At 37.1% G+C, this 15,093-nt stretch overlaps 1 protein-coding gene across 1 annotated transcript in view; it reads left to right on the forward strand.

Moving 5' to 3' along the window:
• Nucleotides 1–15,093, forward strand: part of LOC103463126 (uncharacterized) — a 39,037-nt gene that overhangs the window by 5,851 nt on the left and 18,093 nt on the right. The window contains exons 3-4 of the mRNA XM_017304344.1: nt 3,834–3,974; nt 8,914–9,028. Of these exons, the coding sequence (XP_017159833.1) occupies nt 3,885–3,974; nt 8,914–9,028 (205 nt within the window). The 5' untranslated portion in view covers nt 3,834–3,884. The remainder of the gene's footprint in view (nt 1–3,833; nt 3,975–8,913; nt 9,029–15,093) is intronic.

Below are 15,093 nucleotides of genomic sequence, written 5' to 3' on the forward strand. Positions count from 1 at the left end.
AAGTAAACATGCAGTTTAGGATGAAAACAGTGTAATATGATGTATTTTTTTAAATGTAGCATTCATTTTGTCCCAAGTTATAATGGCAGTGGTGATAACTGCTGCCATGTGTTTTCTTAAAGGAGCAGTTTTACACTAAACTGACTCTTTTTAGATTTACTTGATGTTATTATGTCATTCCTTCATCAAAAACCTACCTGGAGTGTTGCCTTGATGTTTGAGAAGTCCTTTAATCTCCATGGCAACCATTCAGCTGTCCAGAACGCCTTGGCGGACCAAGCTCCGCCTTCTAGGCGCAGCTCCTCCTCGGAGATGCATTTTCTCTGAAGGAGCTTCCCAGCCTTCCCACTCAGCTCCTTCAGACTAGCCAGCAGCAATTAGCAAACACCTGGTGCTGAGCTCGTTACAGGAGCTGCTGCTCAGAGCAACGCTGGTGAAATTGTTGCTAAAGGGTTAATAGAGGAGTCATGTTGTGATGACTTCCTGAAGGCGAAGTTTCAGAAAGAGCAGGATTTTTTTTAAAGAGACAGAGACCAGATTCCAAGGTGTTAAATTACAAAGTCAGATTTCTATTAAATCATTTTTAATATATATAGTTTTGTTTTTAACAACTGAAGTTAGCATAGTTACTTGATTGTCCTATAAAATGACAGTATATTCGTAGAAAATACGTAATACTGCTCCTTTGATTTGCAGTTGTGCTTAGTGAATTGTTGAAGTGGTTTCACTTGCGGGCCACCGTAGATAACAGCTCCTTATCTACACTTTTAGAAAACGCTCCATTTGTTTTGAACAACATGAAACATAAAGCTGGTAGTCCTGAATATCTCAGTGTGAATGACAGGCTGGAATGACCTCCACTCTTCATTAAGGTAAACACTGGATAGACTCTGACAGGACTCCATCCTCCTTTTCTCAAAGAGACATGGTGGCCCACGGTGGATCAGATCCGAATCATCCACATGATGGATGGTAGTGGAGGAATCCTCGAGAGCCGCGGCTCTGATAACCTTTAGTGACATCACATTCGCTCCCATGACATCTCTTACTGAGATTGGATGGGGTGAGGAGGTGGCTTACCGCACGTGCTCAGTCTCTGAGAAAGCTTCCTTTGTTGTGTTTTCGCTGATGGCGCGTCTTTCCCCGCACACGCTGAATAAAAACACACACAGGCATGAAGCAAGGAGGCTGTAAACCGTCAGCGGCCATGTGTGCCCTGCCACCCACGTCACGCTCATCCCGACTGGAACAGGAATCAGTCCGTTTCATTCACAGAGTTCGGTAGAAACTACTTACATTGCAGTTACTTGAGTAACATGTTTGGAAAAAAAAACAACCTTTTGGGAGTATTTTTACTATTGTGAAGTATTTCTACTCTTGAGTAAAATTTCTGGATTTTCTTCCCACTGAATGAAAAACAAACATGATTTAACCAAAAATTTACCAGACAGACACACACCTGATGTTTTTATTAAAGTTTCATAAGTTTTTTATTGAAAGAAACTGATTTGGAAACATTTTCTTTTGCCTGATTTTGTTACTTGTATAAATTAGCTTGTATATTTAAATATTAATTGATTGATAACTTGATCAGTTACTGAGTACTTGAGTAGAGTTTTTTTTACCAATTACTTTTTTACTCTTACTCTTAATTGAGTAATTTATTTCTCCTAAGAAATGTTGTGACTTTTTACTTGAGTAAACATGTTGAAGCAGTTTCCACCTCTGTTGCTTCAACATGTTTAATGTTTTTATTGGTTACTAATTTCAAGCCAACATGATATGGAAGCAAAAAATGTTTGGTTGTTTAGTCAATTGACAAGTTGCATCAGTTACAGTATGATGGATATTTTCATTATCACAGAAACAAAATACCTCAAAAAGTGTATGTAACCCTGAGATTGACTTTTTTTTTTGCTAGTAAACTCTCTAAATAGATCATTAAAGTTGCAGTATGTAAATTTTATAATAAAATATATATTTTTTTAGAGATATGGTATGAGACAGATAATCTGTGGAACCAATCAACCACTTCTTGCAGTGCTAACTAGAAACAGTCGGAGCTAGAAGGCGGGTCTTAGTGCTGTCAATCACCACTCCACATGGCGCCTCTGCTCATCCCGCTTAGCCACGCCCCTCACTGCCTCTTGGCTCCGCCCACTTTATTGGAATTTTTCAATATTTTTGGGGGTGGGGCTTTGCTTTCACATGGGTGTTAGTTACAGTTTAAACAGCAGTTTTGCTGTGTGGTTTTATCTAAAAGGTAAAAAGAAACGGACATGAGTCCTGTTCTTCATCGGCAGAATGAGCTCTGTAAACCAGATTTTATTAATCAACAGCTTGCCAACTTCTCTTCCAGACAAATTGCTTTATCATAAAGCACAAATCAATATCTGGTAAAGAAAACAGGAGCAGTTTAATTCTTAAAAATGTTTGCTGTAAAATCACTGACGTAAAGCACTAATCAACATTTGTTTTATGTTTGTTTTTATTGTCTTGTGGTTTTTGGTTTAATGGATGTTTTGATCAGGACCTATCTGAGTCGTCATCAGACGTGTCTAGACCTCCAGTATTCAGCAGGAAGAGCTGAAGGTGTTAATGTGGAATACACATTCCTTTTAAGAGATTTAAATATTTTAAGGATGTTGCCTGATTAGTCTGGTGAATGTTTTGTCACAGCTACCCTCCTCTGTCACAAAATTGTTGCAGATCAGTTATCAGTAAACGGCCAAGCTTATCATCCTGCTCGTGTCGTATTAATGCTAATTTCCATCATTAGTTTTGACCTCCTGCTGCTGCCAGTCACATTAAGAAGAGGAGCAATGAAGACACAAGAGTTTCATTTGAGTGGAAATGTGCAGATTGTGGACACACTTCTGCTAATGCGCTAACACCAAGCTAATTTTTCGCTTAGTGCTTTAACTTTTTTGCTAACTTTAAAAATGTTTAACACACTTTGTTTCTCCTAAATTATTTTTTTCCATATAAAGCACTAATTTACTGAAAACTTTCAGTTGAATTTGACAGTTTAGGTTTCTTTGGGCAGTTTGACGTTTTCTATTCATGCTCTTATTCTGAAGTGGGTGGAAATGGTTTTAGGCAGCAGTAAACGATCTGCTGATGTCCTGCATGGTTTCTCACCAAGGTCAGTCAGGCAAAATAAGCTACAGTTGGCAATTATCAACAACCGTGTTGAGAACAATATACAACAAGCTTTGTAGCTAATGTTTGTAATTACTGCTTTAGGTCTAGTTCAGCATAACTAACCTTTTAGCTAGTGGTGCTAATCTGAAGCAGGCTAATGGCAGTGGAAGCAACTCGCTGGACAAAGTTGTCGGTTTTTCTTTTTTTTTTTCTTCTTCAGCAAAATCAGTTGAAAACCAGTTGGATCAAAAATAATAAAACCAGTAAAAGGTTTTCATTACCTGTGAAACTTCCAAACAGCTGGAAGTGTGGAAACTACATTAAATCAGGAATTGCGTCTTACATTGACGTCGTCTGTGTTCTGTCTATTCCTGCTGAAAATCTGTGTTTTGTTTTGTTTTTTTTGTTTTTTCCTACTAAGAAATGTTGTGAATGTAAAGTATTCATGTCAGGGTGTGTTGTCTGGAACCTTAACGTGATTTGATGAATTCCACTGCATTAGCTGTGAAAGGCCACTTGGCAGGAGGGATGAGAGGCAGAGATAAGTTGGTTTAATTCCCGTGGCTCAGACTGAATGCAGCAGCTGCTTCAAACATGTTATCAGACGTTTAGAGAGAATTAAGATCTAAGGTTTGTTTTTATTTTTGTGTGAAATGAATAAATTCTCTCTTTTTTAAAATGTTTTTCAGGTGCAGTTTCCATGCCTCTGATTGTGTTCCTGTGTGGTCGTATGCGTCGCCATGAAGCACCAGTCTATTTCCCGCTGGCTGAGCCAACTTGGGCTGCCGCAGTACTGCATGCTGTTGGAACAGGAATATGATGGTGTAGAGGTAATTCTACCACATGTTTCATACATAAAAATTACATTTCCAAAAGCTGATGAAGCTGATCTGCTTCCTGCAGTTGCAAAGAAACGGTTTAATTTGTTGCCGTCATCATTTTTACAGTTATTTTAGGATGAAAAGAGTTTTTGTTTTTCAATCTACAGGGTCTGGCTTGAACTATTTCACATTTTGTCTCTTTAGAACCACAAACTTTTAATATTTTTGGGGGGGATTTTATGTGAACAACCAACAAAAATCTGCTCTATTAAGTGATCTTCAATATTTCTGGAAACATTGATTCCAAATTTTAATTCTAATTTTGCACTTTATTGCTTGGGGAAATCATTTTTTACCTTTCATTCTGAAACTAAACATGATGCAACATTTGCATAACCCTGACATAGATTTATTTACAAGCCAAAGGCATCATTCAGATAAAAGGCACTTTGTTGTCCGTCGGATTCTTAAGACACCGACGGACTGTTGAACCGAGGATTTTGAAACAATCCTGTCCATTGAGGTTTTGCAGTAACTGCAGGAAGAAAACATCTCTGCTCTAAGAATGCCAGTGTGAAGAGAGGTGGTTTTTAAGAGTGTTTCCCACAGCAGTTTAATAAAGCAGCCCAATAAAAGTGGATCAGGGGCCCATTACGCTGAACGGCCCCTAATGGAGCAGAGGCCGTGTTTACATCCAGACATTTACCAGCTTCTTTCTGAATCCTGAGCTGCTGTTTGCTGAGGGATGAGCCAGTGTAAGACGTTAGTTATTCCAGTCCCGCTGCTAAAGCTTTCCATAAACGTAGAAAGTACTTATAGAATGGAAAACCGGTGGTTTAAAGAAGCACCGACAGAAAAATGAACTTTCAGGTTCAGGTTTATTCTAGTCCCAAATGGTAGATGATATTAAAACAAACTTTAGATGAAACTTAAATAGCTTCACATTCAAGGGGAAAAAATGTGTTTAATTATTTCAATATGATGGTAAAGTTTCACTGTGTTTTCTGTAATTTTGTTTAAGTGAAAAAACAATTGCACTCTGCAAAAATGCAAAATTTTACCAAGTATTTTTGGTCTATTTCCAGTGTAAACATCTTACTGCACTTGAAATAAGAAGTTACACGTTTCAGCAAGATGTAGGAGCTTGTTTTAAGTAAATAATTACTTAATATTGATGAAAAGTAAACTATTTTCATATATTTTAGTGAAATAATCTGCCAGTGGAACTAGAGTTTGGTTGCTAGGTGACGGACTGAGGTTGCTAGGTAACGGCACAACGGCCTTTCACTTATGAACAAGTGAACTAAAATGCCAGTGTAACTATTACTTATTCATTAACGTTAAGGAAGTATTTATTTAAAAAAAAAAGCTCCAATATATGAAAAGTTACTTGTTGGTTAGTTTTGTCTTATTTCAAATATATTTGAAATCAGATACTTGCACTAGAAACTTGACCAAAAATATGTATTTGCAGTTGCAATGGTCTTCAGACTCTCAACCGCGGTCTGTTTTTTTTAACCATTGCTTGTTATAATGAGCTCAGTGCAGCGTTGCTAAACTCCCTCTGCATATTGTAACAACAATATCCGACTCAGTGGCTCCAGGATAATCTGGCTTCTTGTGAAAACTTCAGTTTCTGTTTCCATAGCGACTCGACCAGCGTACAGTACAACCAACACCCTCCAACATGCACAATGTGCCAAAGGACTTCACTGTTTTTATTCTTCGTAGCTCCAAATTATTAACTTTATTAATGCATCACAGATAAAATAATGAATGCTGGACAATCTGATCTATTATTCCAAAAAATGTTGTTTTGGCAAACAAGCCTCGATTTTGAGCTTTTATTTCCAAAATCTCTCTACTTCCTCTCTTACTTCAGATGACCTGTTGTTGTTTGCTGGCGCTGAGATGCTAAAAGCTAAACTTTGTATTAATTACCCTGCTATCTTAGAAACTTTTTGCTTATTGTAGTTTTTTATTTTTCATTTTAATTTCCGCTCTTGGATTAAAATAGATACTGAAAATCCTAATTAGGCCATTCCGATAACTTTCCTCCTGATAAGACAGTCAAACACTTTTTGGATAACTTAAGTCTTTAATCAGGTTTAAGAACAGTTATCATCTTTTACTTATAAACAAAACGTAGCTGAAAAACAAAGTTGTTTGTGTTGTAGATTAGTGGTTTAGGTTCATCATATTTTCTTTAGTTTTAGCTAATCAGTAGAGAGAAGATAAGAACTGAACAGCAGATTTATTTCCTCTATAATCTAATTTTCCATGTTGATAGTCCAGAGGTGGGTAGAGTGTCCAAAAATTGTACTCAAGTAAAAGTAAAAAGTTGCCGTCCAAGAAATTATTCAAGTAAAAGTAAAAAGTATTTCATAATTTTCAGTTACTCATTACTTGAGTAAACTTTTTACCAATTATTTAATATTTAAAAATTACATCAGATGAACCAAAATTATAAAGTTATGTGGAAATTTTGGTATTTTAAGGATAGAAATGAAAATAATTTATATGAGAAACAGAAAATATGAAAATTGGGCAAAATATTTTTTTTCCAAATCAGTTTCTTTCAATAAAAAAAACTTAAACTTTAGCAGAAACTACAGGTGTGTGTCTATATGATGAATTTCTGGTTAAAACATGTTTATTTTTCATTCAGTGGGTAGAAAATTCAGAAATTTTACTCAAGTAAGAGTAGAGATACTTTATAATAAAATTAGACAAATAAAAATATAAATATAGCGTAAAAATACTCCTAACATACATTTTCAAAAAAGCTACTCAAGTAAATGTAACGTATTACTACCCAACTCTGGATACGTGTTAAAAATGTTGTAGAAACTTGGAATAAATTAGATATTTTGATTGAATTGTTGAAGTAACTGGTATATGATTAATTATTATTCATAATTTTAAAACATGCAGTTAAATCTGCTTGATAAAGTGGCTCCAGAAACATTCCTGCCTCGCTGCCCCGTCGTTTCATTCATTCATTGTTGCATCGACCCGAACGTTTAGCCAAGCCAAACCAACATCTTTGGACTCCTGTGTCAACTCTCCAAAGTGCTTATTTTGTTGCTCAGCGCTGTGCGACCTGGGAGAGAAAGACAAAAGACAACATGTCAACTTGCTGCTCTGTGCGACTGGAGATGAGAAAGATGGCGGGAGGGAGAGATTTGGGGATAGATCTGCCAGCCACCTGTTTCTGTAGAGAATGTTTTTTTTAGCCAGCATGTTGTTACTGACCTGTCTGGGCACGTTAGCTGCAATGATCAGCTGGAGCGATGCATTTTTCAGACTACTAATGTGATCATGTACTGTGCTGCTTCTGTATTGGTTACAGAAAAATTTATTTTGGTTGCAGAGATTTGGTGTTGTTGTTTGGCGTTTTGCTGTGTGAACAAGAATTTTGTACATTTTTATTCTTCCATGTGGGTCTCAACACTTCTAAAAATATCTAAACATTAATGTATCATTGGTGTCTGGAAAAACCTCCCAGTTGTTAAGTGATATTACTGAACTGTTACCTAGCAACCCCAGCCAAACCCGACCCCGTTACCTAGCAACCCAATCAGAGCTCCAGCATGTGTGGTCAGCTGATTTTGCCTCTGTATGTGCTGCAGGGAAAGGCGAGGGTTTTGTTGTCTCTTCCAGTAACCACTTGTTGCTATCCATATAATAATTATTGATATCGACTATGAAATATCTATATTTTGATACGTTTTTCAGCCTTATTGTCCAATCCTATTGCTACATTGCTGTTGGTTGTGCAGGAGGCTCCACTTCTGCTTTTCTTTTTCATGTGAGTATGTAAATGTTGAGTTGGGGGGCGTGGCCAGCAGCAGCTTATTTGGATTTAAAGTGAAAAGAAGCCACAAAACAGCTTAAAATATAAAAGATCTGACCAGATTAAAATCTTATTATCTGAGAAATGTTTTTTGGAAAAGAAAAATAATAATAATAAACATGTTTTAAAGGAGCTGGATGAGGGGAGGAGGTGGCACCTTCTGGGGAGCTTTTTCTTTTACTCCTCTGGTGCCACCAAGCCGCCTGGACTGATTGTTTTCTGACTTCCTCAGTGAACAGCAGTGCTGTTATGTGCAGCATCTAATTTAATAATGGACCTGTGCGACTGAAGGTTTTTCTGTGAACTGAACAAATGTAATAATTCTTGCTTCCCTGTGTTGAATTACCCAGAAAAAGCCAACTTGTTGTTGAATACAGGTTGTTTTTTAGGTGAGTTGTTTAACTGTTGCAACGCTGTGAAACAGTCGGAAAAATTTAAAATTTTTACAGCAGATATTAAAACCCAACGTTAAATGTGATCTTATTTAACCTAAATTAGCATTAATCACTTGCTTTGTCTCAATAAGCATGTGTAACCCCACTGTATTTATTGTAACGAGAGAGAAAATCAGCAGCTGTTAACGTCAGTCCAACAGCCACCAGAGAAAATACGGTAAATAACCCTAAACAAACTACACAGCAGCAGTTAACGGTTGCTAGCAGTTAGCGGTTGTAAACTTAAACGGCTAAAACGCACATTAATTATGATGAAAGTTAAAAACATAAACAAAACATGGCAAAACTACACATTAATCCCACTAAAATTAGTCTAAAAATTATGTTAAAATATATGTAACTTGTGAAGAAAACAGATTATTCTATAACACTTTCTACAGTTACAGAAAAGGGGGAGGAGCCGACAGTTACTGGTTGCTACGGCAACCACCAACCGTCAAGAGCAGTGTAACAGAACTTATGTACCAATAAAGGTCAGGAGAAAATTACAATTTGAATAAGCGGATTTGAATTTGAAGAATAAATAAACAGATGTTGACTAACTTCACGTCTATAATAATTGTTAAAATAAAACCGTGTCGCATGTAAGTAAGTGTCTGATTTCTTTAAGGTGATGTTTGTTTGTGATGCTTTCCAGGATCTGCTCCACCTGTCAGAATACGACCTGCTGGAGCTGGGCGTCCACAACCACCTCCACCGCCTACACCTGCTGACTTCCCTGCACCTCCTGCACGAGCGAGAGAGGAGGAGAGGTACCTTCATCGGCCACTAGGGGCGGGCAGCGATTCGGATTTACCAAAATCAATCCGATTTTAGTGATTTTTGATTCACACGGTACAGATTTTACTTGGGTATGGAAGACATTCCCAGAAGAACTAATATTGCAAATTATAGAAACTGACTTCATTAGTAAAAATATGAATATTTAAATCAAGAATTGAGCGCAGTGCACTTACGTTAGACCAGAGCAAAATGGCAATAATTTAAATAAATCCAAATCTTCACCTATATTAGCATTTAAAACTCGGCATGAGGCAGCTCATTTATAAAAATGTGTGGCAACAAACATTTTCATCAGGACACAGAAGGTTCATTTACACACTTTAGAAAGGTTAGAGAAAAACTTTGTGCTTCTTAACACTCAATTTAAATGTTTTATGAATCGATATTGGGGCATTGAACTGAAAATCAGTTCAGCATTAATTGATTCATCCGTATAGATGAATCAACCAGTTTGGAGTTCCAGCCTGCCAAAGAGCAGGAGATGAAAGCATTACTGTCGCGTGAAGACGCGCTGATGCCTCAGGGATCTGCTGATGGGAGAGCGAACACACACACACACACACACACACACACACACCTATTAAACCCAGCAGGCCTCAGCACCATTCTGTCTTCCAGCCCACAGCTTCAGGTGACAAACGGCTTTGTTTGCACAGCTTCCCGTGAATTACACTGTAAATTCTCTGCGTCGTCACGGCGACCGAGTAATGCGTGGCGTTGCTCTACACCAAGTTATTGCGGCTGATCTTTCCGGTCAACACAGCTGTGAGGAAAACAAGATTAAAGGCTGACAATGGAGATCCAAATGAGCAATCCGCAATCAAAACAATGGACGGCCTGAAAATCCGCGCCGTACGTTTTTTTTTTTTTTGGCTCTGCTGATCGTTTTTCAGACGATGTATATCTTTCCAGAGCCGCTGTAGGAAGCAGAGGCTGTAAAAAGTCTCATATCTCATTGTGAAGCCAGTAATTTGTGAGCTTTGCTGGCTGCAGCTTCTTATAAAAACGAAAATAGGAACCAAGTTGGGAGTAAATCAAAATTCTTCACACTTACAATTTGTTCTAGTTTGATCTATTTAAATTTATGGTCATTGCTTTCCTGTTTTAGTCGCTGTGTTTGAGATTTGAATGTCTGTAGAAGGAAGAGGGAATGCGCTTTGAGCCGGATGGGAGGTCCAAACCAAGAAATGGTTCAGAATCCCTTTCATCCAATTCTAGCAACCTTATCAAGAAGGAAACTTTTTAATCTGATCCTGCCAGCCCCCCAAACCCAAAGCTCAGATTTAGATCTCATTAATCCTTAGAAACTTAATTTCTAATATATGTAACCAGAACTTTGCCTGAAAATTGTGATTTTTTTTTTTTTTTTTTAAGGATTAAAAGCAGTTGCATTGCAAGAAGATAATTTTTTGTGTGAATGTGTGCCAGGTACTTTCCTCCTTGGCAGAGATTAAAATGCAGCCGTCCAATTAGAGATGCTTCAGCTACAGCAATTACAGGGTGAAAATGGCCGCAGCCTCTCGCACACGCTCATACCTCACACATATCTGAGGCATCTTTGCTGTGAGTCTGTTTACTTTGAGCTGTTGCTATGAAGGTGAAACCGGAGCCTGCATTTTTATCATGTTTAAAGGATTAACTGAGGGACGAGGATTAGAGCCCCTGAACGGAAAAATTATTCTGGCTTCTTCTAATCAGATCTAATCAGAGTTTTAATCTGAGGTCTTTCCAGAATGCAAATTTTTTTTCAGAATTCATTTTTGTTTTGTCTAAATTCTGATGTTTTCACAAAATTCGGGTTTTTGTTAGAATTCTGATTCTTTATTCTCTAAGAATTCTGTTAATTTTTTCTCTGAATTTTGCGGTTTTCACATCTTTAGTTTTTTTCAGAATTCAGATTTTTTTGTCAGAATTCAGATTTTCTTTGTCAGAATTCAGATATTCTTCCTCAGAATTTAGATTTTTTTTGTCAGGATTCAGATTTTTTTGTCAGGATTTAGATTTTTTTGTCAGAATTCAGATTTTTTTTGTCAGAATTTTGATTTTTTTTGTCAGAATTCAGATTTTCTTCCTCATAATTTAGATTTTTTTTGTCAGAATTTAGATTTTTTTTGTCAGAATTCAGATTTTTTTTGTCAAAATTTAGATTTTTTTGTCAGAATTCAGATTTCTTTTGTCGAATTCAGATTTTCTGTCAGAATTCAGATTTTTTTGTCAGAATTCAGATTTTTTTGTCAGAATTTAGATTTTTCTGTCAGAATTCAGATTTTCTTCCTCAGAATTCAGATTTTCTTCCTCCTCAAAATTCAGTTTTTTTTTTCTCAGAATTTAGATTTTTTGTCAGAATTTAGATTTTTTTCTGTCAGAATTTAGATTTTTCTGTCAGAATTTAGATTTTTCTGTCAGAATTCAGATTTTCTTCCTCAGAATTCAGATTTTYTTYCTCAGAATTCAGTTTTTTTTCTCAGAATTTAGATTTTTTTATCAGAATTTAGATTTTTTTTTGTCAGAAATCAGATTTTTTTGTCAGAATTCAGATTTTTTTGTCAGAATTCAGATTTTTTGTCAGAATTCTCAGTTTGATCTCAGCATTTTGACTTTTCTCACTTTGATTTAAATATCAAATTCTGACTTTAATCTCAGGATCCTGATTTTCTTTTTCAGAATTCAAACTTTTGAACTCAGAAGACTAAAGTCAAATCAGAGAAAAAAGTCAGCGTGTTTTTTAAGTGGCCCTTCTTCACTTCCATAGCTAAAAGTATTAATGTAATTTTAAAGTAAGAATGAGGAAAGTTCTCAAATTACCACTTGTATTAGTTTTGATATTTCAGAGTACAGGACTTATTTTATTAAAAAAAAAAAAAACAATCAGAGGATTGTTTCAAAGTGTTTTTTCCCCCTTAACCTCTAATTTGCATGTTTTCATTTGAGTGCCAAGGCCAGCTTCGTTATTTTTAGTATTTCTGATGTGAAATCTAGTTTGTGCTTCGTTTTATCCCAAATCTTTTACATATTGACAGGATGAGATGGGAAGCTATCAGCATGACCCAGAGATGATATCAACACCGTTCTGTTTCTGTCTCGCGGTCGTCACTCAGCTGGAGTCTCTCATATCAGAATATCTTTCTCCTTGAACTGGACTCATTTAAAATAAGAACATCCTGAACAAGAAACGAAATGTCCTCCAAATTATCCAAATTCTCTCTAATTTTGTTCCGTTTCAGCGGATAAGACTTGGTATTAAGATTTTATTTCAGGATTTCTCGTGAGCTCTGATCTGTGTTCAGTTCTGTTTTGATGTGAACAGAACGTGATGCATCATGAACCCACGCCGTTCTGTAGAGTAAAAATAACCGCAATCATTGAGTGAGATCTCTGTTATCGACTTCCTGCTCAACTCAAAACATCTAAAAAACACAAAATACCAAACGCTCATGTAAACATCCACGTGTTTCATGGTTGCCTCTCATTAAATGCTATTTGAAGAAGTAAAACACAATTGTTGACATGTTGAATCTGACATGTTGGGCAGATTTTAAACAACAAAATGTAATTAATATTACAACAGAACTAATCCTGTGGGTTAGAGCTGCAACTTCTGACGATTCATCAGATTCAAAAATCGCCTCATGCTGCAGATTTTACATTTTACCACAAAAACACATCATTCGTTTAGTGTAATGTATGACAATGATGCCATAAACATTTATAGTTTATAATTTATTTCTAAGACTGACTCTCATTTTGCTTCTACGGAGCAGTTTCACACACAGCTATGTTGATTGTTTCAAAACATCAGATTGAATTCAGAACTTCGCCTTGAACACAGTAACTTTTGTTGCTAAGGATTTTGACTTTTTGACGCTTACACTCACATGGACACCTGTCGCTGCGTCTCCATTACACAGGTAGACTAAGTTTTGTCCGTATTTTGCTAATGTTGAAAAAACACTATTTCGCTATTGTGGCGTTTCCACGTTAGCATTTTATTCAAACGTTGGGGTGGCTGCAGGTGTGGCGTTTTCGGTAAACTGAAGTCGGCCATTTTACAGTACAGCTGTGGATTCAACCCCTTATAACATGAATATAAAATCAAAAACAAACCATCTTCCTTCTACCACTTCCTGTCGTCTTCTTTGGCGTTTCCCCCTGTAGTAACAACCGGCTGTTGATCATGTGACTCAGAAGATTGCGGAAGACGTGTTTCTACTACAGTTTTCTAAATAAATCTAAGTTGATACTTAAAAAAAACACCTTTTATCACAAAATGTGATTATTTTTTAAAATTGTCAAGTTTTCTTCAAGTGAATTTATTTTTATTTCAATTTGCGTAATTTTATGGCTAACGGAAATGCAGTTGGTGATATCTAGGTTAGGATAACCCAACTTTTTCTATGTCAAAGGAAATAATAACCTCTACAAATTTTAGAAGATTTTCCTCCTCACTATTTACTGCTGCCAAGTTAAAACGGAGAAACTATAAAGAGCTGCTTAGCTCCTGTGCATGTCCTGCTGCACGGTGGTGCAGTCGTTTGCTCTGTTGCCTCGCAGCGGGACGGTCCGGCGGTTAAACCTCTCAGGGGTTTTCAGCATGAATATTGCCCCATTCCCTCCCTCGGCCTTACAAGGACAAGCAGTTATAGACGAATTCAAATGATTTCACCTGAAAGCATTCGCTCGCCCTTCTCCTTGCATTAAGGAATTTAAACCTGCGAAAGACGTTTTGTGATTAATCTCCACGATGCAGGCAGACGCAGGTTTCTGGAAGGAGAAGATGAGGAATTTACAGAAATGAGAAGAGCCTCATTAAATTTGTTTTTTCAGGCGAGAACAAGCTCGCACAAGCACGGGAAATAGCTCTGATACCTTCGGTGTAAGACGTTGTACATGCATACCGTATGTACACGTTTGTACTTATGTGCAAAGTTTCTTAAAATAACTATGAACCAATTAGGTGACTAATGAGAAACTCTGGTGTGCAACTTTTTCCTCTTGGCTTCAGGCTGCATGTTGCATCGTTTAGATTTGCTTTCCTTGTTAAGAAGTTGATTATTATTATTATTGGGGAAATTACTGTTGACGCTTTTCCTCATAATTAACTTTCACAATTTCCCAACAACGTTTTGGAGCGGCTGGTGTTTACTTCTGTTTCTGGTCGGAGACGTGCACATGGGCACACAAGCATGCATCTSTATACAAATCTACTGGAAAGAAGGGCAGCGGAGGAGGAGAGGGAGGAAGGAGACGAAGAGTCCAAGGAATGAGGGGGAGCGAAAAGAGAGACGGAGGGTTAGTGGGTGATATCAGGATGAGAATGTTCTGTGGAGACTTTGTATCGTCCATTTGAGGTGCTGGAGCTAAAACATGTTGACAACCTGAAAGCAAACTGCTGTACTCCACCGTAACACAGCTCTGAGGGTAAAGTTAGTTATTTTATAGTTTGACGGAAAACTGAAGGGAATAAACTGGTGTCCAATGWTTGCAAACCAGTGTTCAGGTTGGAGCATCTGCTTTCACTACTGGTGCCAAAGCAAGAATTTCTGTTAACAGGAAATGTGCTGATCATAATATTTAGTCATGCTAATGCTAAAAGCGCTATGCCAATATGGACATAATGTTGGCATAGCTAATGTTAGCATTAGCTTCTGCATGGACGTGCAGAAGCTAATGYTAACGCGCTCAATACAGCCACGTTGACCCCCACCGTGTGCCAGTGACACGTGTTGCAACATAAGCTGTTGCTCTCAGCAGGCTGTAGTTCTGCAGCAATGCATTCTGGGTACACAGTAAATGTCATGCAATCCTCAAGCACCAATTAAATTTCTACATCATAATTTGCGTATTTGATGATGCCTTCGGATATTCAYGTTTATATTTTGTTCTCTGCTTTCCTGTTTCTGTATGTCTCMTGCTTAAAATGACATTTTTGGGAAAAAATAGGATGGAACATGAAGAGAGAAAACAAAACTCTGCTCACCGATTTCAAAATAAGAGCATGAACATAAACATCTTAACTCAGTGGTTCTTAACCTGG

Source organism: Poecilia reticulata, linkage group LG4 (genome assembly GCF_000633615.1).
Source record: "Poecilia reticulata strain Guanapo linkage group LG4, Guppy_female_1.0+MT, whole genome shotgun sequence".
Classification (NCBI taxonomy): domain Eukaryota; kingdom Metazoa; phylum Chordata; class Actinopteri; order Cyprinodontiformes; family Poeciliidae; genus Poecilia; species Poecilia reticulata.